Raw genomic sequence first — 27,079 nt, forward strand, 5'->3', positions numbered from 1 at the left:
CTTTGCGCCCAATTGTTTATGAAACTCTGGTGTGGGTTGGCTCCTTTCATGCTGTTTCACGAATCAGAGATTGGCCTGACAAAACTGTCATGAGATTTTATATTTGCTTTAATGAATGAGTAAAGCATTTGCAATGGGTTATTTATAGATTGTACTAAAAGACGTTCTCTCACTTTCTCTCTGTCTCTCTCTCACCATGTCTGTCAAGAACTTTAAGTTGCTCCGGGATAAAACGGGTCAGACCAGAATAGGGGATCTGTCTCCTCTGGATATGAAAAAGGTAATATTTTTTTTACTGAACATAACTTTAAAAAAAAAACATGTTTCCATAAAACCATAGCACTATTTAAACATATTTCTGTCTTATTTCATGGCGTCTGTTAGGTACGCAGACTGGTGCTTGTAGAGATGACGGCTCTGTTTGACACGGCTGGGATCGACTTCAAACCTCACAAAGCCGTCAAAGTCAAAACTAAAGGTACAGACAGACAGACAGACACACACACACACACACACACACACACACACACACACACACACACACACACACACACACACACACACACACACACACACACACACACACACACACACACACGCAGTCTCTCTAAGTCTAATACCTTACTTTACCTGTGCACACAGTAAATGTTCTCGTTAATGTATGCATTTTTAACTCGGAGTGTGTGCAAATGTAACCAAATGAACTCTTAACGGGCAGATCGGTTGAAATGGAGAGTTACGACAGTCCTTAATAATTGATCCCATTAAAACCGGGAAAGCATCTGTGTCATTTTAGATTTTTGTGTTTGTTATTCGAAAATAGCAGATATACAAGCTTACAGCGTGTCACTTTGTGCAGCGCTGCGAGCTTGTACATCTGCTAGTTTTAAAAAAGAATCTTAATGGGTTAATATCACCATGATGTGGTTCATGTAGCGAGCATGCTTCATCAACAGTAGTGTATGAAGCTATTTTGTGTGTGTGTGTGTGTGTGTGTGTGTGTGTGTATGTAGAGAGTGGTCTGTTTGGCGTTCCACTCGCCACATTATTGGACCAGGACCAGAGACGGGCTACTGGAACCAAGGTGCCATTCATACTACAGAGAGTGAGTAAACGGGCCAATCACAACCATTCATATTACAGAGAGTGAGTAAACGGGCCAATCACAACCATTCATATTACAGAGAGTGAGTAAACGGGCCAATCACAACCATTCATATTACAGAGAGTGAGTAAACGGGCCAATCACAACCATTCATACTACAGAGAGTGAGTAAACGGGCCAATCACAACCATTCATACATACTGCACTGATTGAGTACACCAGCCAATCACATCTATTCATACTGCAGAGAGTGAGTGAACCGGCCAATCACATCATCCCTCTATTTGCTGGCCGAATACAAGAATGCGACGAAGCAGCGCCATCAAAATATTATAACATCATCAACATTATAGGAATTGTTTATTCCAGATTATGTATCAACATTACGCCAACCGTTTACTCCAGATTAAATTTGAAGTTACTCCAGATTGAAGTTGATTTATGAAAGCTTGAGCCTGAAAACCATTGGGGACATTTTTATAAAATAAAATGAAAAAGAAAATTGATAAATACAGTATGTTGAGAAATATTGGCTGATAAAAAAAAAATCACAATCAGTATTATAAAACGGACCACCTGTCCTACACAGTCAATTTTATCTGTGTGTTGATGTTAATTTATCCATTTGTTACTCAGAAGAGTGGACAATTGTGCCGTGTACTGTACACTCTCAGAGTTAACTGAACACTCAATGATTTGATAGCGTGTGTAGAATGAATTGTGTGACGTTGTGTCTTGTGATGTATGAGTCAGTCAAAGTCTCTCATGAAGATTTTTGTAAATCTTTCTATCATCGATCATTCAGCGTTTCTCTGTTTTCCTCTGTCTAGCTGATCAGTCACATAGAGCAGGAGGGCTTAGACACAGAGGGGTTGCTACGGATCCCTGGAGCGTCCACCAGAGTCAAGGTCAGTAACATCTACAACAGTAGCATCTGTGTCGTTTTAGATTTTAGCGTTGGCTATTCAAAAAATAGCACATCTACAAGCTCATGGCGCGGCACTGAGTGACTGAGCTTGTAGATTGCCATTTTTGTCTCCGCCAGGCCGAAAGGCATGGAGAGAGAGTATGTTTTGTCCCTCCGTCCATCCAAAAATCATGCAAATCGGTACATGTGATCAAGACAGATGTGTCCGATATTTCATGTTCCATTCTGATCGGCTAACATTGGCTTCCAAAGTTTGCAGGATTGGTCCGGTTTGAACAAAACGCCTCAAAACATGAACACGGCATGCAATTTCCGTGAAATGTTGCACGCACATTCCCACTAGGCTGAGGAAGAAATGGGCGCGTTTGTTCTTTTGTCCCTTATATCCAGTCGGTGTGCCAGGAGCTGGAGTCATCTTTCTACGACGGCATGTTTGCGTGGCAGCAGCTTAAACAGCACGACGCCGCTAGCCTTCTGAAGCTGTTCATCAGAGAGTTGCCTCATTCACTGCTGACTGTGGAATATCTCAATGCCTTCATTGCTGTCAACAGTAAGTAGAGTGTGATTATCTACAGTCAACCTACTCTACTATCAACCTTTACTACTGTCCTGCCTACGTACCAAACTATACTAGTGTCTACATACCTACCTGCTTACCTGCCTGTCTACCTACCTGCCTACCCACTCACCCACCTGCTTACCCTACCAACGTACTAACTTATACTGCTGTATACCATTGCAGGCACATGACCTATACTGAACCAGCTCTTCATTTTAAATGCCAAATATATTTTTGTGCCTCATGGTGCAGTGTTAGCATCAGGGGTTTGTAATAAAAGTGTTCTTGGTCTGATAATGTCTTGGTGAACTTTACTACATTTAGATAATTAATACATTTTAGTTTATAAATTAAGGTTTAGGCATGTTTTTGTTGTGGTTATGGGTAGGGATGAGGAGGGCATTCAAAGATTTTTTCCCCCAATAATTAAAACTCTTAACAAGCCATTGTCCTACTTATTTTGTGTGTGTGTGTGTGTGTGTGTGTGTGTGTGTGTGTGTGTGTTTGTGTGTTTGTGTGTGTGTGTGTGTGTGTGTGTGTGTGTGTGTGTGTGTGTGTGTGTGTGTGTGTGTGTGTGTGTGTGTGTGTGTGTGTGTGGTCCCAGAATTCCCCACGAAGAAACAACAGCTCCAGGCCTTGAATCTGCTTGTCCTGCTTTTACCAGAGGTGAATCGGAATACTCTGAAGGTACGCACTCACGCATGCTCCGCACATAAGTAAGGGATGTCATTTTCACATTAACAATTTTTTATCCCAGTGACATATTTCACGGACACAGAATACTGTTCAGTGTTATGAATGCTAATGAAACACTAACCATGCATCAGATGAGATTATCTGTCCCTTTAATCCAATACTCGGCAGCAGTCCAGTAGAATGGTTTACCTTCGAACCCTAAGTTGATCAGTTCCTTTTAAATGTTTTAATTCTCATTAAAAAGATGATTGTCCATAATATGACTTCATTTCGAATTTTATTTTTTTGAAGACGGAGAGAATAAATGTTTCTTGCTTTTGTTTGTCTTTAACGTGAAATTACCTTTTAGTTTTCTTGTTTTTTGTCTCTTTCTTTTTATGTTTTTGTATTTAGTTCTGTTGTTACTCCCTGCCTCCCTTCCCCCAAAGGACACGAGCCTTCCGCCTTTCTTGTGTTTTTATCCTTTTTAATTAATTTTTTAAAAGTTAATTAAAAAAAAAATTAAAAGTGCTCAATCAATCAATCAATCTGCTATAACTCTGCTGTCGGGCAGAAACCAGCAATGTCCAGAATATTAGGAAATATCAGGAAGTGAAAGAAAAAATACTTTATACATTGTCAGATACTTGAATGTGTCCTTATGTTAGGTGGTTTGACCGACACTTTTGAGTATCCAATGGAGTTGGGAGGTTTAGTCAGAAGCCCTTTTTAATACTTTTCATTGGTTCAATATTTGTAAAACCCACACACAGACGTAAAGGGTGTTATAGAACTGATTTATATATATATATAGCACTGATTTATATACTATATTTCTTTTTTAAGTAGAAAATGGAGATAGCTGGTTTCTGCCCAACAGCAACCATATATTGATGCCAGGCTGCATTTTAATCAAAGCTGTGCATTGCTCTTCTCCATGTGCAGGCGCTGGTGGAGTTCGTCGAGCGGGTGATCGACCACCAGGCCCAGAATAAGATGACGCTCAACAATGTCGCTGTTGTCATGGCGCCCAACATCTTCATGTTCAAAGGCTTCCGGTCCAAAGTCACCGAGCAGCAGGAGTTCTCCATGGCGACCAGCACGGCCAACATCGTCAGGCTGCTGATCAGATACCAGAACCTGCTCTGGACGGTAAGGACTCAATGTATACATGGTTACAATTTGAGTCAGATTTCAGATACTGCAACAGTGAGTTTATTCCAGGGTCAGGATCAAGGAGAAGAGTCTAGGACACCTCTTCAGACTCCACCTTAGCCCGTAGCACTTGCCATAGCCTTAACAGCCTTGCAGGCTTATGCAAAGGTTAAAATGTAATTTAGATAGCACGTTATTTAGATGGATGCCAGGTTCATGTGTTGACCTGGCATCCTACAGTTTGTATAGTTTCAATGTACAGATTATTTATTTTTTATATTATACTGTTTAGACTGATAGGTTCTTGGGATCCTAGATAATTTTCTCTATGCATTTGATGTATACACCTGTGTTTACCTTGTTAACTGCTTTGGACCGTTTACTAAAGGCCAAGGTGTTTTAGGGATTGATCATGTGGAGGTGGGCTTGTAAACTATAGAGTTTGTAGCTTGCAGATTGGCTACAGATCGTGTGGAGGTGGTGGCAGCTGGTGGCTATCAGGGCTGACCCATCTCACTCTCAACACAGAAGACAGACAGACTGGATCAGTCCTTTGCGTCAGCAACCATGAAGCTGTACAATGATGCCAATGGCCACCCAATCTGTAGTCGTGGTCGAATGACCAATAAGACTTGTTCTTCTGGCTCTTTTCTCCGCGGACAAATGTGAATAGTACTACTAATAAGACATTTCCCCTGAAGTACAGTTTGTGTTAAATTTCACTCTCGCTCTCATCTAGATCCCCAAGTTCATTCTGACTCAGGTCAGACAACACAACATGGAGAGTCAGAAGAAGCAGCATAGAGAGAGAGCTGTACGGAAACTACTGAAGAAGATAACCACTGACAAACCAGTGGAGAAACCACTATATGAGGTAACAATTGACATGCATTATATTGCTGCACATTGTAAAATTCTAATATTTTACGAAGTGTAACCCACAAACTTCCATAACCTGACATTTTCCAGAACCTGTGACGTTCTTCATTGTTTTGTTTTTTTGCTCACGTTTTCTTGCTATTAGACATTTTCACACTGTTTCACAAATCATACATTAGGAATTGGTACATCATCATACAAACATTTTCAGTCATGAGATTTAATTTGTCTTTAATCCATTTAGTCACAGTAATACGTACAATACAAATGGAGCTACTTTTAATTAAACCCTTCTCTCTTTCTCTCCCGCTTTGCTTTTTTTAAATGAAGGAGAGTTCCCAGGGCTTCATCCGCGTCCAGGCTCCCCAGTTCAGTAAAGTGTCCATGGCTGTTCAGCTGACTGCTGAGCTGCAGGCCGCTGACGTCCTCGCTCGCTTCATCAGTCAGGACAGGTGCGGCATACCAGTGTTAATTTTGACAGCAAATTCTGATTTAGTCTTTTGAATAACACACCATTTAGTTTTAGTCTTCGTTTTTTGTCTTAGTCTATATCAAAATCTTAGTCTTTTAGTTCCCATACTTTTTCAATTTCAAGGACCCCCCCCCCCCCCCCCAGTTTGGGATGCATCCGGCCACGGACCCTCATAACTCTGAGAGTGTACACATACGGGTCCATTTGGTTACATGTGTACACTCTCAGAGTTACATACATGTAACGGTCCATTTGGTTCCTATCTATCATTTTGCTGGAACCCCCTAGAGGACCCCGGACCCCACTTTGAGAACCTCTGCCTCAGTGAAAAGAACATACATGTTCAGGTTGGGGTATCAATTGTATCCCATTGGGAGAGAGAATTCATACAGGATAAACAAGTGAAAAGTGGAAGTGGTTAAACAAAAAATATATATCTTTGTGGGGTTCTCTTTCCTGATTGGATATTTGGTATCCCAACCTGATCATGTATTTTCTGTTTAATAAAGAGACGGGGAGACCCCTGTTACTGAACAAACTCTAACAATGATTACCATCAGGATGTAATTTCATTCAGGAATATGCACTCCCACTTATACTGTATATTTCTAACTGAATGACATGTATCACATACATACTGTGTTTTTTCCACACCATTAGTTTTGTCATATTTGTATAATGTACAATAATGTCTCTGTAAAGCTTTTAATGTGTTTCTCTCTGCCCTTCAGTTCAGTGCTGGTGAAGAGAGAAGAGCTTTGCCTCTTTGAGATCGGTGGAAACATCAGTGAGTGTCGCTTTCCTCTACTAAACGGCAAACGTTTTTTTTTTGTAAATCGTCCCATCCTCCAGTAGGATGGGACGATAACTGGTTTTATCGTTTATCGTGATTTAAAAAAAACGCTCACAATAGTAGTATCGCAGAGATTTTAATGTATCGTGGAAATTGTCCTCCGTCATAACACTGGGATCAATTCGCTTTTGCCAAGCTGCATGTTCGGTACCACTTAAAGCCAGTGGTGTCAGTTCATCAAAAGCTAAGGTACTGTATGGCAAGGTTAGGGTTGGCAACTCCCAGAGATTAAAATAAGGGACACCTATGTTTTGGGGGGTCAAAACCCCCGAAATGCATAGAAAACTATGCATTATACCTATAACACAATACAAACACAATGGTCTTACACCTGCATGAGGCTACTATTCATGATTTCTTTATACACTTTAAAAAAAAAAAACATTTTCTTTCCTCTGGAGCCAATACCAATGCCATACCCAATTGACGGTTTGAAAGGGTTAAACCCCAGCATCAGTATTGTGGAGAAAGCTTTCACAGAACATAAAGCTTTCCCCCACGATAACTTTTCTCTCTTTCTCTTTCTCTACCTCTTGTCTTTTTCCTCAGAGGAGAGATGTCTGGATGAGGAGACGTTCATGAAGGACCTCCTGCAGCTCAACCCCACAGCAGAGTGGGTCATCAAAGTGGTCCAGAGATGAGCTCGTCTCCTCTGCTGCCGGACGCCTGCTCACTGCACCCACAGGTGCCGTGCTATGTATCTAACCGGCCTGGGCCCACCCACTTGTACAAACTGACTGACACAACCAGGGACGTGCTGGGCCCCTAATTCAGCCTGGGAATCTCAGATAGAGAGGCCTGTGCGATTTTTTTTAAAACTTAATTTAGTTTTTTTCACTTAATTTCGGCCGTTTAAAAAAAAACAGCCGGCCTGGTTGGCCTGGAATGGAGAGGCCTTTCTGGAATTGTCCCACATTTCCAGGGGCCAGCACGTCCCTGGACACAACCCTAAATGACTTGGGAGAACTTTTTATTTTTTAATTTGTACTTTTTTCTATTATTAAAATTAATATTTCAAATATACAAATAAAAAGAGTGTCCCTTAAAACATTTTGGTAATGGACCTAAAAGCTGTTTGCCAACCATCATTAAGAGAGAGAGAGAGAGAGAGAGAGAGACTTTGTGGACTTCCAAGTAGGTTGAAGTCAAAGTAAAACCTGTGTTGACTAATCATACAGTTATACTACATGTTTCCCCTAGTATTAATCGATGCAAGTTTTATTTTGAAGTCCGCCTAGTAGTCTGATATTTATTGACGCTGGTGGGAATAGAACAGAAGAGAGGCTGGATTAAAAACAAAAATAAGCGCTTTACGATGTGCTTTACAATCGATGGCAGAGGAAACCATGCAAGGCACACTAAACCTGCCCCATCGGGGGCAGTTAGGGGTTCAGTGTCTTGCTCAAGGACACAGGCGGAGCCCGGGATCGGAACGTGGAACCTTCTGAATTCCCAAGCGGACGTTTCTAGCTCCTGAGCCACTGCCTAGCTGTCAGTCATGCACAGTGATGTCAATCCTGGTGCTGCTGCTACACTGCGCCCCCGGCTGGACACAACACTCCACTACATCATTATTGACAAATAGTCCTACGGTACAGCGCCCTTCACCCTGGTTCAGGAAGTCTTTAGACAGTTTAATTTGTAGCCTACAGTCTTCAGCCGAGGCCTCGGTGTATTCCGTCAGTGGTTCTTAAACTTTTTCATGTCAGGGACCCCCAAATTGATATGTATTTGCCCCCCCTCCCCCATCTCAAAAATATTTTGTGCCACAGGGACCCCCAGATGAGAAGATTTGTGTTAAAAAAAAAGCAAAATGATTCACTTATTTTCTTTTATTTCTAATGATTTTTTCAAAAATAGCAGATCTACAAGCTCGCAACGCTGTGAGCTTGTAGACCTGCTAGTTTTGAATAGCCAAAGTATAAAATATGGTTAAAGTGGTTAAAATTATTGTGACGCTATATTAACTACTTTTGCTTGGGGACCCCCTGGAACCCCCTCAATGACCCCTGGGGGTCGCTGGACCCCACTTTGAGAATCACTGGCTTACAGTCTTCAGCCGAGGCCGAGACGTGCTTCAATATGAGTCCCTTCTGGAATCGCTCGGGCAGTACAAATGTCAAAATGGTGTCTTACCGGGTGTTTAAAAGAAAAGGTGCACTTATGAACCTCTAAATCCTGTTTGCGATATGTATATGCATACTATTAATGGTCAAATTATGAAATGCCTCTGACTTTTCTGCTCTAGTGGAGGATGCAGTTCATGTTTATGCCGTAAATGGAGACGGACTGAATGAATCTCAACCCTTTTCTGCATCTGTGGACAGTAACCAAAGTGTGGCAGTGCTAATAGCTTTCACAGCAACCAGAGGCAAAGGCATTTCGAGTTTGCCTCTTTCGACACATAGTTTTAACCACATGAACCCCAGCGTCCCTATCCTGGGCATGGCATCATAGTATAGGCGTTCATTCTGTGAAGAGATAAGTGTCGACTGTGGAGGGAAAAAAGGAGGAGGACTTGAAGGCTGTGTTGATGTCTTTGCGCCTCATGGCAATGATTGAACAATAGAGATTATATGGAATAGAGATTTTTTTGGAGGAGTGTTGGCCTTGAGAACTTTGAAGTTTAAAACCAGTGAAGGATCCTGAAAATGTATTCGCGGAACATTCCATAATGAACAGCAGAATTTGAAGCCTTATAGAAATACTTGTACTCCAAAAAAAAGTGGATCATCACAGGAATTTACTAAAACACTAAACGGTAAAGACACTTTTCTGCCGAAGCATTAATTAGGACTAAAGCGCAAGTCAAGAAACCAGGACTGAGTTGCACCTTTTTATTTATAGAAACGTTTAAGGATCAAAATGATATGATTAAGAAAAACACTGCCAGAGGAGAGTTGTGCAATTCAACCAAAGATCACTTGGTAGAGGAGTCCTCTGTTTGCACCTGTCAGACCACTAGTTTTTAAAGTGGGCGGGGGGTGTAAAAAAAACAAATCACTAAAAAATATATACACAGTACATGTTTAATTTCAATTCAATTAATACGATTATTGTGCCAGTTGAACCACTTTACATCTGGTGTCCCTATCATCATTTTTTCAATATATATATATTATATATTGTATTAAGTTGGAGCCGGCAAAGGATGGAATAATTCCATGCTAACCAGCTCTTAATGTTTTAGTTGGTTTATGTACATGTAAATGCAGCATTTCACACAATTTAAACACGTTCAAATAGCCCATACCATAATGTGAACAACTGCATAACCACTATTCACAGGATGTCTTGTTGGCTCCTGTGAAATCTCTTAACGGAATATACATTTCTTCTACAACTTTATTTTTTTTGTTTTGCAAAAGTGCAAAGTCTTGGCAGCCATTTTGCAAGCTTGCACAGAATATGTGGAGTAATTGCACTTGCGATTTATGTGTTAAACTGTGTAGTCTGTATACTCTCTGAGACATGTACGATGACACGTGACTGAAGGGTCTTCATTTATAAATAAGCTCTAGAAGTGTTTGTACTGTACATCCAAAGTTTTCCTTTTTTTAAATATTGATGCGTATACAGAAGGGGTCTTCAACGTTTTCAGGCCAAGGACCCCCTAGCTGAGAGAGAGATGAAGCAGGGATCCCCCCACTAAGTACTGTGTAAAATTATGTTGCAGATTAAACTTTTTTCATACATTTCATAGATAATTGGATTCATGTTGATGTTTATTTTACGATGGTTAACCTTTAAACCCTCAATATTTAGTCAAGTTGACCGTTGGCGCTGTACTTGGTCTGCTCTTTTTCCCTCTGCACCGACTCTCAGAAAATAGCAGATCTACAAGCTCACAACGCCTCGCAGCGCGATGCGTCGTGTGCTTGTAGATCTGCTATTTTCAGCTAATGGTCCCCGCCACACAAAGATTTGGCAGACCCCCTGTAGTAACTCTGAGGACCCCCTAGGGGTCCCCTACCCCCTGTTGAAGACCCCTGGTATACAGTAGATACCGACCAAAGGTTTTCTTATGTAGCAGCTGAGGATGTTTTTGTTAAAAAAGGAAGATCTCTGCGTCACCGAAACTGGAATCGGACAAAAAGATGCGATAGATTATTATAGATGATCAGCTATCGTTGCTGTCGGGCAGAAACCTCTTATCTCCATATTTTTTCGTAAATGTAATACCCTACTTGATCATACTACAGCGTCACATAAAAAGCAGCAGATGCACAAGTAGATCTGCTACTTTTTGCTACTTTTGAATTTGAATCCTGAAAAGTAACCGTCTTGGACACATATGAGGTTTTTCCACCTGACAGACGATTTGTACCATAAATGCATCACGTTCAATCACATCTTCTATTCCTGTGGAGGCTTATGGACTTACACCACTGGAACCCTAGCGTCCTCATTCTGGACCAAACATTTGGCGAAAATAGCCGATCTACAAGCTAACGCGCTTGTAGATCGGCTAGTTTCGGCGAGGATATTTGGTGTCGCGAAAACAGGAGGATGCCTATTATAGAGCTCTTTGTACACCAAACTGCATTTCAAGGTTTTTTTCTTTTTGCTGACTGTTGTCACTCATTGCTACTGTATGTACTGTATTGTCATGACTGTGAATAAGTTCCCCCCCCCAAAAAAAAAAGAATAATCTTTGCCTGCCCTTATTACTGCTTATGAAATGACCACTAGAACTGCCTGTAAATAAACATGGGATTATTGAATGTCAGAATTCATGTACAGCAACTTTATTATTGTACACTATATGCAATGCCATTTATTACTGTAAGCTGCAATTGTGAGGCTATCGAGTTAATGGTCTGGCCGCGAAAATGGCCGAATCTACAAGCTTGCAACACGTCACATTAGAGAGGCATTGCATGTGCCCCTTGTTCCTTAATCCTTAGGAACACACATTAGAAATGTTTCGAGTATCCGTGTGTGTGTGTGTGTGTGTGTGTGTGTGTGTGTGTGTGTGTGTGTGTGTGTGTGTTCATAGTACTTTTGGGCTGGACATAGACTGGCTTCTAGCCTCCAAGTACTCTGATAACGCTTACTGAACCAATTGCCCAAATCTGATTTTAACTCATTAAGACCTGAGGCCGATTCTACAAATGCCTTCTAAACCAGTCGTTCTCACACTTTCTGGATTTTTTTTTAAAAAGTTCAAAAATAGCAGATGTACAAGCTCGCAGCGCGGCTCGAAGTGACGCGCTGTGAGCTTGTAGATCTGCTATTGTTGAATAGCCAACAAAAACATCTAATATGTAAGACAGTCAGAGCAGAGACTCTCTGACCGTACAAGGTAGTGCTGTGGCTTTCAAAGTTGGCACCGCAACCACCAGGGGGCGCCCGGGGGACCAATTTGAAAGGAGAGGAAAAATAAATCATAAAAAGAATGAACTCTCAATACATAGGATTATTGTGCCAGTTTCATTTGAAAAATAGAAATGTAAAAACTGAAGAAAAAAAATAATCTAATCTATTTTATCTATCCATGTTGTCCATCGATGTTAGTAATTGAACTGGCATGGGGTTGGAATCTTGACAAATGATTATGTCCTCACACGTACAGTAGTTCACCCAAAAAAATATATTTTGTGTTAGTTCACCCGAAAACACGAGGCCTTGAATTTATGACGTTTTTTTGTTTTTGTCGCATTCCTAAGCCAATAATTTGATGTCTCCGGTAGGGGACTCAATTGACCCCCTCAAGGACCCCTGGGGGTTCCCGGACCCCACTTTGAGAACCACTGCCATAGAGTTCCGAAGTCCTGACGTCACTCCGACTACCCCTGGGTTCACGGAAGGTATTTTTCTTCAAAGGGTGTTCAGGTTCCAATTTTGTCTGCTCATTTCTTCGTGTCATCACTTCCAGTTGCACTTGTTTATCCTGTATCGTATCCTGTATGAGTTCTCTATCCTGATTGGATAAAATTGGTATGCCGACCTGAAAATGCATTGTCTGTTTACTAAAAAGCTGGAGAGACAGGGAGACCCCTGTTACTGAACAAACTATAGCAATGATTACTATCATAATATAGACATATTTAACACTTATTTTAACAAGAGAATATCACCTACCCTACCATTTAATTTGTTTTAAATGTATGTGCTAGTCTTGACTTTTCCATGTCAGATCTTTCCGATTCAGGTGACATGATTGAACTAGGTTACATGTTACAGGTCTATATGAACAAAACAAAAATGTAGCCTACTGCCAGGGTTGCCAGATCTGCTTATTATAATTTCCCCGCAAGATTTTATTTGAAAATAGCCGATCTACAAGCTCACGTAACGCGACGCGTTGTGAGCTTGTAGATCTGATGTATATGTTAAAGTTAAAGTGCTCATGTGGGCCATAGTCGCTTCTTTTGGGCTGGTTTTCCTAGACCTGGTTGCTTGTTTCTCTCACAGAATCTGGCAACACTGCCTACTGCCGTTATCATTTGTTGGTGCAGGAGAGTGATAGGGACCGATATGAAATAATTCACATACTGAGGGATAATCTAAAATTCCAAAGTCCGGTGAATGTTTGATTTCATTGGCTAATCAGAAGCTGCTATGTGGCCTACTATTACGTTCTAAGTATTGATTGATTGACTATTTGGATTTTGGATTCAGGGGAAAAAAACAGCTTCTCATCATCGCAACTAGCCAAGCGTCATGTGAACCATGGCTACATCGCAACATGAGACAAAAAAAATCCAGATGATGACACTTTAAACTAAAGCATTACTTAAAACACTTACTTCCAAAGTGATCCTCAGAAGTAAGGTTGTAAGTAGGTTGGTAAGTAAACCAACCGTTTGAGGAATGTAGCCTATATCAGGGTTCTTCAACTGGGGGTCCGGGACCCCTAGAGAGGGTCCTCAGAGATACTACTACAGGCGCCGCCAAATCTATGTGTGATATACTTTATTTTTGTAATTTTGTATTAACCACTTGAACCCTCGCATCCCTGTTCTGGGGGGAACATTAGCTGAAAGTAGCCGATCTACAAGCTCACAACGCCTCATGATGAGCTTGTACATCGGCTATTGTTGGTGAAAAGTTTTGGTGTACAGGGAAAAAAGAGCGGACCAAGTACCGAGCCAAAGGTCAAGTTTACAAAGTATTGAGGGTTTAAGTAAAAACACACATTTAACATGAATCCAAAATTGTAGTGGGGGGTCCCTGCTTCATCTCCCTCTCAGCTAAGGGGTCCTTGGCCTGAAAAACATTGAAGACCCCTGGCTGGCCTTATCTACTTGTTGTGTCTTGTTTGATTACTATGTTTAACTTAGTACTTGTTCATTATTTTAGGTGAGAACCTTGTTGTACAATGCGGCCCCTGGCAATGCACTCACACTTATTTATGTGTCTTTTAATAATACCTTTGTACTGTATTCAATACAATGTATTGTGCCAATAAATAAAACTAAAACTAGACTACTGGGCGGGCACATCAAATTTGGGCTTGTTTTTAAGTTAAAAACAAGCCCAAATTTAATTTTATTAAATAATAACCGAATTAAAAACCATGCGCGCGTGCATGGTTTTTATTGAAGTGGGCTGGTTTTAAGTTGTGCTTGGGCTGGAAACTGTCATTCAGATCTGGCAACCCTGTGTGTGGATCTGGGGCGCGACTCCATAGTCTACGCGTAGTGTTTAACCAGGAAGCGGAGAAGAGGAGTAAGTCTACTGTTTATCAAGTCACCATTACCGACGTCCTATCTACTGAACTCGAGACGACAACATGTCGGCAAGTAAAGTCGGATCCGTAAAACCGGGCCTCGAATATCGACTCTCGAAATGGACCGAAGATGAACTATTTCGGGTTTTTAAAAGAGACACGTCGTCCAGGTTTTCAACTGCGTCAGAGGAGGAACGGCGAGAGATCTACCAGGCGGCGATACTGAAGCGGAAGCCTGTGATAAAGTTACACAGAATAGGTGTGTGCTGTTTTTATGTCACTAGTAGGCTACAGTTTGATTTCATCTCCCCCCCCCCCCCCCCTATACATTTGAAAACTTGACCTGAAAAATGGGACATTCTGCATAATGAGTACTTTTACTTTTTAGTTGGGTCATCTGTGGCACTTCCGTGACCGTGGAGAGCGAAGGTCCGTTTCTCAATGGATTTGTCATCTAGGTGATCTAGGAGGGTTATTAAACAAATTTAGCCGGGGTGTCTTTTTAAAAGGGGCGGGGAAAATTTGTGAGAGACCAAAATCCAAAATGGCTGCCGTGAAAATGAACTTTTTAATGGTTTGACCTACAAAGATGCACAGTACATGGTTTCAGAGCTTATTTTGGTCAAGGAATACATATTTGGTGTTTATATAATGATTTGACCTAGCTGTAGTATACAACCCTCGTAGACGTATTTATGATTCTGACGTTTTCAATCTACGAGAGTTGTAGGGTTCACGCCCGATGGAGACCTGGACTTTCTGCACTATGCCCCGCAAAGTACTCCAAACGTGTACAAATTGAAAATAAAGGTGCTTACCTGAAAGCCCCAAATGTTAACTACTTCTACGGGGTAGTAGTTTAATGTAATAATCCATATCTTTCAACAAAGAAGTGTTTTAATGCCGTACGCTATTTTTTCACCCTCGTTTACTTCCTGTTTACATTTAGTGTAATTCCGGGTGTCACCGGATGCGCCCCCTCACTTCCCGTCACTACCGCCCATTGGGAACTTCCGACAGAATCGGCCACAAACCGATTCATTATCGAACAAAACTCATTATGAAAGATGAACTGGACACCATATTCTCAGTAGCCTACAAACTGCAAATCAGTAAAGTTGTTTACACACAAACATTGACTTTATTGACCGCAGAGATTACGTCTGTGTACTTATACTGTATATTATTCAACTCATCATGAGCAGAACTTTCATTAGAACCTAATAAGAAGGCTCTGTGACGATTTGGGGAAAAAAAACCTTTGGAGCTCATAATTGGCAGCCATTTTACATTTGAAGGTCAACAATAGGTCAAATGATTATATAAACACCAAATATGTATTCCTTGACCAAATGCTCTGAAAATATGCTCTGAAACCATGTATTGTGCATCTTTGTAGGTAAAACCATTAGAAAGTTCATTTTCACGGTAGCCATTTTGGATTTTGGTCTCTCACAAATTTTTCCCGCCCCTTTAAAAAAGACAACCCGGCTAAATTTGTTTAATAACCCTCCTAGATGACAAATCCATTGAGAAACGGACCTTCGCTCTCCACGGTCACGGAAGTGCCACAGATGACCCAACTACTTGAATTAAATGTTGATTCCAATACTTTTGTACGTTTACTCAAGCACATTTTAGATACCAGACTCTGTTACTTGTAGAGTATTTCTACATTGTGGTATTGCTACTTTGACTTAAGTCAGGGACGCAGAGGGCATTTTTTAGAACCCAGGGGCACACATGCACGTGTGCGCGCATGTGTGCCAAGAGTGTGCCTGCCCAGTGCGTGTGCAAGAACATTTTTTTTTTGTTGTCCTTCGGGTCCTTCTTCTTTCCATGCGCACCTCTCTGCATTCAGAAATGGAATAGAAGAACCGTCGTCCTAAAACACCCTCGCCCGAGTCGCCCCGGGTGTAATCCGCCGGCATCGGTCCGCGGAAAAAAATGGGAGCAGTGTGTTTTAGGACGAGAGTTCCGTTTTCCACCCGGAGTGGTGGAATGGCTCACCAGAGTTTTTTTCTTTTTTCTTCGTCCCAAAAGTGGGGGTGATATCACCCCCCCCCCCCCCTCCCAGTGGAACTGAATACGTCTAAACCGCCCTGCCCGCCCCCCTCCTGTGTCCCTGACTTAAAGGGTAAGACCACTTTGGTAGAGGTTTGGGTTGTGTAGTTACCTTGCCATGATGTAACTCTAAAGGTGGGCAAGAAATAAAAAAATAATTGCTCCATTGATTAGAAATTGATAATTCAAAATATGCTCCTCATTGACTTACATTGTACGGTAAAACTGCTCTCAAAGTCACTCTTTTAGCACATAAATGAACCCAAACGTAGTTGATTCAGACAATATAGAGCATCACCAAACCCAGTACTGTTTGTTTTTTTAATAAAAATGTCAACTTCCTGTAGATTTTACTTTTTGATCAATGTAGATAAGAGCTGTGTGTGTGTGTGTGTGTACGCACGCACGCACGCACGCACGCACGCACGCACGCACGCACGCACGCACGCACGCACACACGCACACACGCACACACGTTGAGCCAGGGTGCCAAAGAGTTGGTGCAGACTTTACTCTACATGGATAGGGGACAGTCCAGTGGTTCTGAAAGTGGTCCAGGGGTCCTTGGGGGGGTGGGGGGATTCAGGGGGTCCCCAACAACAAAATGAGTTAGTTCATATATTGAACCAAAATATTTTTACCACTTTAACCCTTTTTTTATGCTCCGGCTTCGCTTCTTTCTTTATGGGGGTCCGCCCTCGCATAACATATTTTCAGATGGGGGTCCAGTAAAGGTTGTCTGATTGGCTCATCCCCCCAGTGCAGCCTATTAGCCCTGGCAGTACTCCCCTGGGTGTTACACAATTACACTGTTTTACAAAATATATTCCATTCATCATTACCAATAGGCTCCATGCACAGCAGCCGGATTGGAAAGAAATCATGGGCCTCGTACGTACTTCCTTCACAGGTGTTACTTACCAATGATAGAAATGAAGGCTCTGTTCCATTCTGGTCAAACAGAGTCAAGGTGCTAAAGGTGTCAAGTTGTTAAAACGTTTGAAAACCACTGTGCTACACTAAATGGAACAGAGCCTTCATTAGAGTCATTGGTTACACCTGTGGAGGAAGTAAGGAAGAGGCCCAATTTCTTTCCAATATGGCTGCTGTGCATAGAACCTATATCCTACTGAAGTCAAGAAGATAAAATGTCAGCAAGTAAAGTAAAGTGTGGTTGAGAAGCACAGATACTGGTCCTAGTTATAAGGATTATAAGGATTATAATTTCATGCATTTTAAATAATCACTAGCTGCAGAAAAACATCACTCATGAGGCAGGCCAAGAATCGGCCTAAATGTAACGTTCCTGTGCCTGGCAGTTGCTGTTTCCGGTTTGCCGCCCCAAATTTAGAACATTATCAGTTGGTAATATGACACAGCTTGCATGTTATTTCAATACATTTTATGTTTTTTTCTCTCTCCTCATTCTCCATTCCAAGATGTCTTTCCTGAGACGTCGTCCAGGTTTTCAACTGCGTCAGAGGAGGGACATCGAGAGATCTACAAGGCAGCGATGCTGAAGCCTGTGATAAAGTTACACAGAATAGGTGTGTGCTGTTTTTATGTCACTGTACAGTTTGATTACATCTTCAATACCAACCAGATACAGAGATGTTGTAGGTACTCTATGGAGTAATGCCAGTGGTGTTAAGTTACTACGTACAGTACATGTACTCATGTACCGTACTTAAAGTTAAAGTAAGTTCAGATTTTTGCACTTAAAGCTGTAGGAAATACTCGCCATGAATGTAGTGGTTGCAAAGGTATTAATTGATTGCCCGAGTCCCGTGGTCAGAGTTCTGGTCCGGTTCTGATGAATATTAAGTTCAACTATTTTGTTCAACTTCGACCCCTCTGTCACATGGTACTATTTTTGTGTTCAACTTCGACCAACTTTCTTTGTGGGAGAGTAGGCTGCCGCGGTGCAGTGATTCTGGACACAAAAAATAGTACCATGTGACAGAGGGGTCAAAGTTGAACGAAACCTGCACTATGTGGTAGAAATGGGTCAAAAATACAAATGATGCTAGTTGTTTTGATTAATTTATTTTTAATGAGCGGCCCCCACCAAATCACGGAACTACTTAATATTCATCAGAACCGGACCAGAACTCTGACCACGGGACTTGGGCAATCAATTAATACCTTTGCAACCACTACATTCATGGCAAGTATTTCCTACAGCTTTAAGTCCAAAAATCCGAACTGACCCTTTAAGTGCAATTTTAAGGTATCCTTTTACTTTGCTTGAGCAATTTTCAATACTTTTACTTCTACTCCACCGCACCTCAGAGGCAAATACACTACAATTATTTGAAAACTTGAGATACTAGTTACTTTGCCGATTAAAATGGTTATATAACGAAACATACATTAATCACTTAATCCCACTTAATCCTATATTTTATATCTGAAAATGGCAGATCTACAATCAGACAAGTGCCCTGAAGCGACGTGTTGTGAGCTTGTAGATCTGCTATTTTCAAAGGATTTCTATACATTAGAAAACTTGACTTGGACATTCTGCATGAGTACTTTTACTTTTGGTACATGAATTATATGTTGATTCCAATACTTTCGTACGTTTACTCAAACACTTTTTGGATACCAGACTTATTTACTTGTAACAGAGTATTTCTACATTGTGGTATTGCTACTTTTACTTACGTATAAAATGTGAGTGCACCTTCCATCACTGGCAGTATGCCTCCTTCCAGCAAATCAATGTAGATAAGGGCTCTCTCTCTCTCTCTCTCTCTGTTATTTGCTGTTGCCGGCTTGCCGCCCTAAATTTAGAGCATTATCAGTTGGTAATACGACACAGCTTGCATGTTATTTCAATACATTTTGTTTTTTTCTCTCTCCTCATTCTCCATTCCAAGATGTCTTTCCTGCCAAACTACCGCTGAAGAAACATATCTACAGCAGTAACAGTCATCTCAAACATCATCTGAGAATTCATTCAGGAGAAAAGCGCTACAACTGTGACCAGTGTGGGAAAAGGTTCAGCCAGAGCAGTACACTAAAATGTCACCAAAGAATTCATACAGGAGAAAAGCCCTACCACTGTGACCAGTGTGGGAAAAGGTTCAGCCATAGCAGTACACTAAAACGTCACCAGAGAATTCATACAGGAGAGAAGCCGCACCACTGCGACCAGTGTGGGAAACGGTTCAGCCGGAGCTGTGAACTCATACGTCACCAGAGAATTCATACAGGACAGAAGCCCTACAACTGTGACCAGTGTGGGAAAAGGTTCAGCCATAGCAGTACACTAAAATGTCACCAAAGAATTCACACAGAAGAGAAGCCCTACAACTGTGACCAGTGTGGGAAACGGTTCAGCGATAGCAGTAGTCTCAAAAGTCACCAGAGAATTCATACAGGAGAGAAGCCGTACCACTGCGACCAGTGTGGGAAACGGTTCAGCCGGAGCTGTGAACTCATATGTCACCAGAGAATTCATACAGGACAGAAGCCCTATAACTGTGACCAGTGTGGAAAACGGTTCAGCGTTAGCAGTAAGCTCAAACTTCACCAGAGAATTTTTCATACAGGAGAAAAGCCCTACCACTGTGACCAGTGTGGGAAAAGGTTCAGCCGGAGCTGTGAACTCATATGTCACCAGAGAATTCATACAGGACAGAAGCCCTACAACTGTGACCAGTGTGGAAAACGGTTCAGCATGAGCAGTAATCTCAAAAGTCACCAGAGAATTCATACAGGAGAGAAGCCGTACCACTGCGACCAGTGTGGGAAACGGTTCAGCCATAGCAGTCATCTCAAATGTCACCAGAGAATGCATACAGGAGAAAGGCCCTACCACTGTGACCAGTGTGGGAAAAGGTTCAGCCAGAGCTGTGAACTCATATGTCACCAGAGAATTCATACAGGACAGAAGCCCTACAACTGTGACCAGTGTGGGAAACAGTTCAGCCAGAGCGGTCATCTCAAAAGTCACCAGAGAATTCATACAGGAGAGAAGCCGTACCACTGTGACCAGTGTGGGAAAGGATTCAGCCAGAGCATTCATCTCCAAAATCATGAGAGAATTCATACAGGAGAGAAGCCCTACCGCTGTGACCAGTGTGGGAAACGGTTCAGCCGTAGCATTGTGCTCAAATGTCATGTGAGAACTCATACAGGAGAAAAGCCCTACCCCTGTGACCAGTGTGGGACAAGCTTCAGCCAAAGCAGTACACTCAAACGTCACCAGAGAATTCATACAGGAGAGAAGCCGTACCACTGTGACCAGTGTGGGAAAGGATTCAGCCAGAGCATTCATCTCCAAAATCATGAGAGAATTCATACAGGAGAGAGAACCTAACAGTGACAGTGGGAGATTTTGAGGGAAAAGCTTATCTGTAAAGTCTCACCTCTAACAACACCACACCGCATCTTAAGCTACTTTGGGCAATGTAGTCACACACACACACACACACACACACACACACACACACACACACACACACACACACTCTGATGATGATGGTGATGATGAAAATTTGAAAATATTGTCTTCTGGTCGGTGGTTGAGGTGTAGTTGTGGAATAGAAGTTGCATTGGTGGCGTGCAGTCCGGGCGGTGAAGGATCTAGTTCTGTACCTCCTCCGACATGTAGGCCTGTCATAATTCTATATTAATGTTGGCCAATGGGAGGGCTGGCGGACCTATGACCCAGACATAACCCTGTCACTATGACTCAGACATAACCCTGTCACTATGACTCAGACATAACACTGTCACTATGACTCAGACATGACCATATGTAGAGGCCGTCCGGTGATCCGTCACTATGACCGAGACATGATGCCGTCACCCGTATACTGATCAGGGATCTCCCTATATGGGCTTAAAGGGCAAGACCACTTTGGTAGAGGTTTGGGTTGTGTAGTTACCTTGCCATGATGTAACTCCAAAGGTGGACAAGAAATTAAAAATAATTGCTCCATTGATTAGAAATTCAAAATATGCTCCTCATTGACTTACATTGTACGGTAAAATTGCTCTCAAAGTCACTCTTTTAGCACAAAAACGAGCGCAAACAAAGTTGATTCAGACAATATAGAACATCACCAAACCCAGTACTGTTTTTTTTTAAATAAAAATGTCAACTTCCTGTTGATTTTGCCATTTTTAATAAGTAGAAAACTCGGACTGGATCGGCGGATCCGGATCCAGATCTTCAAATAGTAAAATCAACAGGAAGTTGAACATTTTATTAAAAAAACAAACAGTACTGGGTTTGGTGAGGTTCTATATTCTCTGAATCAGCTATGTTTGGGTTCATTTATGTGCTAAAAGAGTGACTTTGAGAGCTGTTTTACCGTACAATGTAAGTCAATGAGGAGCATATTTTGAATTATCAATTTCTAATCAATGGAGCAATTATTTTTTATTTCTTGCCCACCTTTGGAGTTACATCATGGCAAGGTAACTATACAACCCAAACCTCTACCAAAGTGGTCTTACCCTTTAAAGGGGACAAGAGATGACCATATAGATCTCCATATATGGGCATATTGGCCGAATGGGCAGTGCGACGTAGTTGTGAGGGCCGCGTAGTTAGGACCTCTAGTTATATGTATAGTTAAATAATACTATTATGTAATCAACTGTATTACATAATCGCCTAATCGCAATTTTATTTTGATAGTCACAATTATTTTGCATAATCATCAGAATAATGTTTCTTCATCTCTGTATAAATGTATCTGCTGAAAAATGTTCATACATATTTTTTGTGAGGCTAAGGTTAAGTTTAGGCTTAGTTTTGTGAGGTTACGGTTAGGGTTCGGCATAGTTGCAAAAGCATAAGGAAGAAGTTGGTTACAAGGAAGAACAGGTAAGAACTTGGCCTTGCCACGCCAGGAAGCATTGAGGGCAAACTTCACCCATGTGCCTGTGTCATACCACTGCATTTACATCTGACCTGCTTATATATGTATATATACTGTATATATTGGTACGACACAGTACAGATTTTCTCTGATATATTCATGCCATGATACTGATTGATCAGTCTTAATTGACTTTGGTTTTCTTGTGATCATTGTTTATTTCTCAGTTACGTTGATAGGTTTGTCTCAAAGCCAGCTTATAACCCTTGACACAAACTTGTTGATATTATCCGTTAATGACGACCTGATCTGTGAGCAGGAGAAAGGGATTCAATGTAGGATTTTCATGATTACATATGTATTTATTATTTTGTTTTTTATCATACATCTTATCATACTCATTTACCATTATTTCATGCTGCAGCATATTCACCGTTCTCTTATTAGTGTGGTTGCCCTAACAGGGCAACCAGACTATTGTTATAGTTGGACTTTCAGATTCTTCCGGATAAACTTTATTTCAAACCGCATCTCCTCCCACAGTTTTTTTATCCCCCAATGTCGTGCCATATATCAAAATGACCGTCTTGACCGGGAATCGTGCGCTTGTATTTTGCTAAGAGATTGGTTAAATAGTTTAATTGATATTGATTTATTAGTGCATTAAATTTCCCCATCCACTTTAATGTAAAAGTGAAAAAACTCAAATTCAAGTATTTTTTTCTCAGAAACCGTAAGAGCTAGAGTTACCAGATTTGGAGGGAAGGTTCATAATTTAGTCTGAAATTATTAAAAAAAAATATCACACCATTCGGCCTCATGGTGGCGCTATAACAGCCCCCTTTACGTTTTGGCCTGTAACTCTTGAACCGTAGGTCGTAAAATCAAAATTTCTTTTCACCTGGATTCCTTGGGTCCCGACGCATCTCCCCATATAGGCCACGCCCATTTGCGTCAGGATAGATTTTTTTTATATTGATTTATTTGTGCATTAAATTTCCCCATCCACTTTAATGGGAATTGCAAAAACTCCCATTCAAGTATTTTTTTCTCAGAAACCGTAAGAGCTAGAGTTACCACATTTGGAGGGGAGGTTCATAATTTAGTCCAAAATTATTAGAAAAATAATCACACCAATCGGCCACATGGTGGCGCTATAACAGCCCCCTTTACGTTTTGGCCTATAACTCTTGAACCGTATGTCGTAATATCAAAATTTCTTTTTCCCTGGATTCCTTGGGTCCCAACGCATCTCCCCATATAGGCCACGCCCATTTGCGTCAGTATAAATTTTCCGCCATTTTGAATTTTCTTCAAAACACACTTTTTGCTCCTTTTCCTATTTTTTTTTTCCAAATCTCACAAAAATCGGTACACGCGATCTATGGACCCATGCGATATACCTATCCAAGCGGCATTTTGATAGTCCGTACCGTTCGTCCGTAAATGGCTTCCAAAGTTAGCGGGAGGGGCCCGTTTGACCAAAAATGCCATAAATCACGAACGAAACGTCCGGTCAATCCCAAATTTGAATCACATGTCAAGAGTGGTATACTAAACCAATCCCCAAAAGCATTTCCACTTTAATCCATAGGGGGCGCCACAAATGCTCAAAATGTAACCGTTTGCTGCAAAAACATGATTTTTGGGGGATCAATCCTCTCAAAATGAAACGCAAGCGATCTCAGGAGTGACGTGACAATGTAATTGGCGCAGTCTCCGACGGTATTCCTCCCGGCGTATTACTCGAGTCCCGACCGGCGTCGGCGCAACCACACTTTGCAATTGCCAATTGCGACGCGTCTAGTTTTATTATTGCAACAGATCTCCATTACCTTTTGTTAGAGATCTCCTCCATTATGTTTTGTCACAGCCTCATGGTCAGCACCAAACACCTGTTTGCTACAATGCTATGCTATGTGGGTAATCAGGGAGCTTGTATTCACATCTTGACCCGGTTTACATTTTACACATCCATTTCATTTCATATTAATTCATCTTACAAACAACACAGGTACAATAGTTGGTTGAAACATACACCTTTATTAATCTCACAAGTTTAAAGTTCATCATTGTTATTGCTAAATGAATACACATACTTACCATATCCTCACACATGGGCACCCAGTCTGTTAGAGTCTGTTTAACTCAAGACCGTTTGCTTGCCTGGGCTTGCTGACATTTTTTTAAACTCTATTTTGAACATTATTTTTGACACTTTATTGAAAATAAATCTGCATAATTGCAATATTTGGTTTGTCCATTCTGTCCACCAAGCCCTCATCAGAATGAACTCTTTTACAGTGATTTACACATGTCTGTTTAGTGTTTACTGTGATTACAAGCAATTGACGGTGGAGTTTTACATCGTAAGCATGTTTAATTATGACTCCTTGTTATGTTATACTGAGAGCATATCGTGCTCTCAGTATGCTCTCACTGAAGTGCTTGGCCCCTTAAAAAAATAGCAGTTCTATATGCTATTTTGGTGCCACACTGTATTATGAAGAAGTAGCCAAAGTAGGGAATAAATTCACAAAATATAAAAGTTGAAGTATGGAGATAGATACGATGTTTCCACTTGACAGCAACGAAAAACAGTCAGCTGGGGTCACTGACTCAGCAGTATCTTTGATAAAGTAGAGTGTATGGGGTCACAATCATTGAATCAATCAGTATAATACAGACATAGTTAAGAAAATGGGGTGCAGGTCAAGCTTGCACCATCTTGTTTGGTCGCCTCCTTCTCTGTTACGGGAAACAAATGCAACTATCTGTATATCAATAGGATGATCATTGATCAGTAAGTCAAAGCCTTTAAAGAGCAGGGACTCTGTCACCTGGATAAGCATTGGCTCTCAACCAACACACCAAGTACAGCTGAGCTTGAAGCATCTTGACTGGTTTCAGGTGGACTTCAGCAGAGACGTCAGGATGTCTCTGCTGAAAGCTTGCGGCTCTACAGACAGCACTAGTCCTAGTCCGACACCTGAGTGACACCTAAGTGTCATTGGCTGTCCTGGCTGTCCTTCACACTTCCCGCCAATGGGGAGACGGTCCTTTGCAGCACCCGCCTCTCCTCCTTTGACACCTATTTGTCATTGGCTGTCCTGGCTGTCCTTCACACTTCCCCCCCTTTAAGCCAATGGGGAGACGGCGCTTTGCAGCACCGCCTCTCCTTCTTTGCAGCAGCGAGAGAGAAAGGGAGAGAGCTTCAGGCAGGAGGGTTAGCCTAAATGCTAGCGTGCTTCATTAGACCTAGTTTGGCTATTAAGTTGTTATTTGGCCATGTTCACACTGACTTCAATCTTAGCTATTGTTGGGAAGACCCGTGTGGTGTCACAAAATGTTGCCACCACTTATATAAAAAACATTAGAGCGTTAATCTGCAACGCTAAATGTTGCCAGGTTTGGCGAGAGAAACAAGCAATCCAAAAAACAAGTAATCAGGTCTATGAAAAGATTGGGGCAAAAAAAGCCTGCCGCATGCGGCTTTATTATGACTTTGGTCATTTCTTGTTGTTTCTCTGTGTGTGTGTGTCAGGGTTATTCTAGTTATTCTAAATAACCAAAACTGGGGGAAAAAAAAAACCCACAGAGGCTTTACCAAAAAAATGAAACGGTGTTGTGTGCTTACGAAAAACAAAAATCATAGAGAAAATGTCCTTAGTTTTAGTTTAAAAATAAATTGACGATCTACAACCTCACAAGCTTTGAGCTTGTAGATCTGCTACCTTTTGGAATCTCACCCCTGACAAATACCCCATATTACAATAAACACTAAAACTAATTTTAAAAACTAAACTTAACTAGTAAATTCAATTTACAAACTAATTAAAACTAACGGAAATTAATAAACAAAGTAAAAATGAAACGCACAATGTCAAAACTGTATTAACCTTTTATGCATTGTGTTCAGAGTGTGATCGAACCCTTCTTGAGAACACTGAGTTCACAGGAAAAGACACATCAGGAGTATCTTCTCCTGATGTGTGGAACATTGCCAGATGATGTGCACTCAGCATCCTTCCTGCCTCTTCGTACGACCTGACCGGATCCAGTTCAATAACAGGTAAGTTACATGAAAATACCTAGACCTAGACTGCAGGAAATGTGAAAAGTAATGTATTCATTCAATATAGAATTATTTGAAATACAGCTAAATTGAATTTTCATGATTCTACCCAAATCCTACCCATTAAAACAAAACGTTTTTTTTTTTACATTCAAGCCCTATATTCTGAAAGGAATGGAGTGTTTGTTCAGTAACAGGCGCTGCCACGTCTCTCAAGCTCTTTGGTAAACAGCAAATACCTTTTCAGTTGCGTTGCCAATTTCACCCAATCAGGAGAGAGTACTGATTTATCAGCTTCAGTGTTATAGAATTCCAATTCCAATCGTGTCTGCTTATTTCTTGTTTCATCACTTCCCATTTCACTTGTTTTATCATCCTGTATGAGTTTTATGTCATGGTTGTATGAAATTGGCATCCTGACCTGAACATTTATTTTCTGTTTGCTAAAGAGCTGGAGAGATGGGGATAATTCATACATAGCCTATACGGCTTATATACATAGACTATTACAGTATGTATTTTTAAGTTTTTCTGTTCCTGAAATGTGTTTTATGAGGAAAAAGTGCAGGCTAATTACACATTAACTTGTAGATCTACATGTTATGGTCAGTACTCATTACTGTCTGCAATACTCGGTTCCATTGTGAAATCTATATGTTGTTGCAAAAATGTCTCATTACTGTTTGTGATATTTACTCACCAGAGCTTTATTTTTAGTCTAGGAGATTTTGACATTTGATTTGCGAACCTTTTCATGCTCCAGGCATTTTAAATGCTTCCTGAAGTCCAGGAAGCTTGG

At 41.2% G+C, this 27,079-nt stretch overlaps 2 protein-coding genes across 2 annotated transcripts in view; both read left to right on the plus strand.

The window, feature by feature from the left end:
* The window catches only part of arhgap18 (Rho GTPase activating protein 18), a 41,432-nt gene extending 30,999 nt beyond the window's left edge, over nucleotides 1–10,433 (plus strand). Inside the window, exons 8-18 of the mRNA XM_084081733.1 lie at nucleotides 209–280; nucleotides 385–478; nucleotides 1,014–1,105; nucleotides 1,936–2,013; nucleotides 2,424–2,583; nucleotides 3,197–3,279; nucleotides 4,213–4,419; nucleotides 5,162–5,296; nucleotides 5,632–5,753; nucleotides 6,505–6,560; nucleotides 7,176–10,433. Of these exons, the coding sequence (XP_083937859.1) occupies nucleotides 209–280; nucleotides 385–478; nucleotides 1,014–1,105; nucleotides 1,936–2,013; nucleotides 2,424–2,583; nucleotides 3,197–3,279; nucleotides 4,213–4,419; nucleotides 5,162–5,296; nucleotides 5,632–5,753; nucleotides 6,505–6,560; nucleotides 7,176–7,267 (1,191 nt within the window). The 3' untranslated portion in view covers nucleotides 7,268–10,433. The remainder of the gene's footprint in view (nucleotides 1–208; nucleotides 281–384; nucleotides 479–1,013; nucleotides 1,106–1,935; nucleotides 2,014–2,423; nucleotides 2,584–3,196; nucleotides 3,280–4,212; nucleotides 4,420–5,161; nucleotides 5,297–5,631; nucleotides 5,754–6,504; nucleotides 6,561–7,175) is intronic.
* A 3,917-nt stretch (nucleotides 10,434–14,350) lies between these two features.
* LOC311062589 (uncharacterized protein) lies at nucleotides 14,351–21,440 on the plus strand. The gene is made up of 3 exons (XM_084081734.1): nucleotides 14,351–14,560; nucleotides 17,805–17,912; nucleotides 19,248–21,440. Exons 1-3 carry the CDS (start codon nucleotides 14,365–14,367, stop codon nucleotides 20,690–20,692), a joined length of 1,749 nt encoding a protein of 582 aa, XP_083937860.1. The 5' UTR covers nucleotides 14,351–14,364; the 3' UTR covers nucleotides 20,693–21,440.
* Nucleotides 21,441–27,079: the final 5,639 nt, after the last annotated feature.

The sequence above is a fragment of the Gymnoscopelus microlampas genome, assembly GCF_963454915.1.
Source record: "Gymnoscopelus microlampas genome assembly, chromosome: 16".
Lineage (NCBI taxonomy): Eukaryota > Metazoa > Chordata > Actinopteri > Myctophiformes > Myctophidae > Gymnoscopelus > Gymnoscopelus microlampas.